Raw genomic sequence first — 3,972 nt, forward strand, 5'->3', positions numbered from 1 at the left:
TCCTTAGCAATTCCTCTGCAACACGCTTAACGCGATCGACGTAGCTGACGCGTTCACCGATGAACTAATATGCGTCTTCGGAGCGCCAAAAGCTATTCTAACAGATCAGGGATCGCATTTTCTAAATAGCCTAATGCGTAACATAGCAAAAAGGTTTAAAATTAAGCACTTCAAAACGACGGCTTACCGGCCGCAATCTAATGGCTCAATAGAGCGCTCCCACCACGTCTTGTGGGAATACTTAAAGCAATACGTAGATAGAAACAATGATTGGGACAAATACTTAAAACTAGCATCATTCTCTTATAATACTAGCGTACACGAAGGGACGCGATATACTCCCCATGAATTAGTCTTTGGGAAGGAAGCCAAGTTGCCTTCCAACTACCCCGATGTCGCCGACGTTACGGACGAGAGTTACGCTAATTATCTTACAAACCTTTTTAACAAACTGAGTGACGCCCAAGCCGTCGCCCGCGGAAACTTAATAGCCGCTAAACAAAGGTCAAAGGTCTACTACGACCGCCGAGTTAACGCCCAACAGTTTCGAGCGGGAAACTACGTGTACTTATTAAAAGAACCAAATAAAGGCAAATTAAGCAATCAATACACCGGTCCCTATAAAATCATTAGTCTCTTAGGTAATCGTAACGTTAAGTTAGCCATAAGTAGAAATAAGACAAAAATTGTACACGAAGACAAGCTAAAAGCTTCCCCACATCAAAACCCTATCGAGGAAGACCCCCACTCCGGGCCAGGCGACTATATCTTGGATGCATCGGCGGAGGACCGGCCAGTAATCGACGAACCTCAGTAGAATGAGGATCTACGCAAGTATCCTTATAGCAGTCTCGCTGTTAACCATAACCTCTAACGGACTAATAGGTTATGACTGCGGAGGACATGGTCTAAATATTACTTCACTATCCCTCACGGATATCGGAGAATGTAACCTAGATAACATTGAAGCGGACAAAGAAGAAGTATATATACAACTGTTACAATTGAGCGAATTCGACCACACCATCGGACTCCAATGTAAAGTTGAAATCGATCGAACTATCTACTACTGTGGGATGCACTCACATGTATCCTTGGTGCACAATGGCAGGCGCGAATACATCCGCAAAGTATCGGCAGAAACCTGCAAGAAATTATACAACACCGGAACTATATTCCTGGGAAACAACGGCCTCATCACGGACATCAAGGTGAATACCACCAACCACCGTAGCTTGACCCTCGCAGGAACCACCAGAACCGACGGAACATGCTTCGGAACTCAGTTCAGCGACCCGTTTGGCACTTGGGATAACGTGGTCGTTCAAGCATCTATAAAAATTACCACCCGAAGACTCGAGCTCCCCGTCAGACATAGCACCAATGAAGTAATATTACCCTCCGGTGCTCGATGTCCCGTAGCTGAAGGAGAATGCAACGACGCAGATGGCTCAACCACATATTGGACGGCGCTACCCAGCGATAACTGCCACTTCAATCGCTACGACGTTCTCTACCAAGGCCTAGCACACCGCCTCTCATCTAAGCCCACACAGAGGGAATCACCGACTATCTACACAGTCACCACGCAAGAAACCACCTTTGCTTTAGCACGAACCACGGAAATAAACGTGTGCGGCTACAGAATTTTGAGGACGGAACATCCCAAACTCTGCATACTCGAGACTCAACCTGGACATACGTTTAAGGGCCACTCCAGAGTCCCGATCGATAACCTCGATATATTTTCCTACGTAAATTCCAAATTCATTTACGTGGAAAAACACTTGAAAACACAATTGACACAATTGTATCAAGACATAATGGAGCAAAAATGTGCTTTAGAGAGACAAATTCTACAAAACGCTCTCTCCCTCGCCAGCATCGCCCCGGACGAAATGGCGCATCGAATCATGAAGGCACCAGGCTACACCGCCATTACGGCAGGCGAAGTCCTCCATTTGATCAAATGCGTACCGGTGGAGTGCCGAGTACGACAAGCTGAAAGATGCTACAACGAACTCCCCGTCACCCACCAAAACAAATCCCTCTTCCTGCTGCCAAGATCAAGGATACTTACCAAAACAGGAACACCCAGGGATTGCCACGAACTACTTCCAGCGATGTATCAAGTACACAACATCTGGTATCGTTTAACTCCAAAGCCAGTGGAATCAATGGCGCCGCCGATGATTCAACCACTAACCAAACCACAATGGAGATACGTCAGTCCAGATTCACTCGCCTCCAGCGGCATCTATACCAGCGAAGACTTTGATCGTCTTCGCGACCACATTATGTTTCCCATGGAGAAACCCTCTATGCTCAATACAATTGCTAGAGGAGCAATGGGACAAGAAGTCCCCGCGGGAAGCTTCTCTATGCTAAACCTGTTGGACGAGAAAACCCTCGACCAACTAGCAGAAAATACGGGAGCCCGCTTGTGGAAAGGATTCGTAAGTTTCGGATCAGCAAGCGCTGGAGTCCTTGGAATATTCGTCATCGTTCGTGTCGCCAAACTAATTATCGATACACTGATACATGGCTACGCACTCCATTCCGTATATGGATGGAGTTTGCACCTCCTGGGAGCCGTTTGGACCTCAGTAACAAACGTTCTACTACACCTCGGAAAACCAGCGGACGAGAACCAGGACAACGGATGAGAGCTAACACCCCTAAATCCCCCTTCGACGACCGAAGTTTTTGCACCCCCGACAGAAAAAGTCCAAAGTGAAGTGCCTATAGACTACAAAGAACTGCGCAATCTCCTCAACGAAGGAGTATAGACTCAGTGATAGTTTAACAAAATTATACTTTGTAAATTCTACTACTAAGCTCGGAAAACGTTGGAACATGGTCCAACATTTTCTTTTAAGGGGGGAGGTGTCACGTCCGGCTTTATTACTATGTCCGGGTATGTAAATTTTTTTTCTAATTAAATTATTCATTTACATTGAGGAGATTAATAATGATTTAATTAATTTTATTAAAATTTTAAAAGAAAAATTAAATTTGATAATTATGAGAAATTTAATATAATTTAAATATATTATTTTAATTAAATAAAATTATAGTAAAGATTAGATGGAGTTTATTTTTAATTGTTAAAGTATGTAAAAAAAAAAAATTAAATGAATTATATATATAATAATGTAAATGAAAATTTAAATTAAACTAATTAATTAGGTAAAGGTAAATTTTATTAATTGTACCTTTTGTATCAGGGATTATTAAATTTTGTTGTTTATTGAATAATTTAGATCTCTCGAAATAAAATGAGTTAAATGAAGTAATATGAGAGTTAATGTATAAAAATTATTCTTAATATTCATTTGGAGAAGATATTTTAGTCAATTTTTATGATATCTAGTTTTTTTTGATATAAATTTAATTTATATATAAATAATTTAAAATTAATTAAATTAATAAAAATTAGTTAAATTTAATTAATAAATTTATATGAAAAATTTATGGGATTAGCTATAAATTATAATTAAAATATTTAGTAGAATAAAAAAGGTTTAAAATAAAAAAATGTTTTTAATATTAAAAATTTTTTATAAAAATTTAATAATTTATTATTATAAAATTGTTTAAATTTTAGAATGGAAGTAATAGTAATAATTTGTAAAAGTTTAATTTAATTAAATAAAAAAATATTTAAAATAAATTAATTATTTTAGGAAATAATGATAATATAAGTATAAATATAAATAATTAATTATATAAAGATTTTTAAATTAAAAATAAATAATATATATATAATTAAAGAATTAGGCAAATGTAGTTTATTTAAATAAAATTTTAATTCACCTGTTTAACAAAAACATGGTTTTTTGATAATAATTTAAAATTATTTCTGCTCAGTGATTTTTAAATAGCCGCAGTATATTGACTGTGCAAAGGTAGCATAATCAATTGTTTTTTAAATGAAAACTGGAATGAAGGAATTGATGAAATTAGAACTGT

General features: G+C 37.8%; 1 protein-coding gene across 1 annotated transcript; it reads left to right on the top strand.

Moving 5' to 3' along the window:
* Positions 1-1,823: 1,823 nt before the first annotated feature.
* LOC146720433 (uncharacterized) lies at positions 1,824-2,666 on the top strand. The gene has a single exon (XM_085488421.1). The coding sequence runs from the start codon at positions 1,824-1,826 to the stop codon at positions 2,664-2,666; it is 843 nt and encodes a 280-aa protein (XP_085344547.1).
* The last annotated feature ends 1,306 nt before the right edge of the window (positions 2,667-3,972 follow it).

This window comes from Nylanderia fulva, unplaced genomic scaffold (genome assembly GCF_048542155.1).
Source record: "Nylanderia fulva isolate GAGA-0341 unplaced genomic scaffold, ASM4854215v1 Scaffold696, whole genome shotgun sequence".
NCBI classification, from domain to species: Eukaryota; Metazoa; Arthropoda; class Insecta; order Hymenoptera; family Formicidae; genus Nylanderia; species Nylanderia fulva.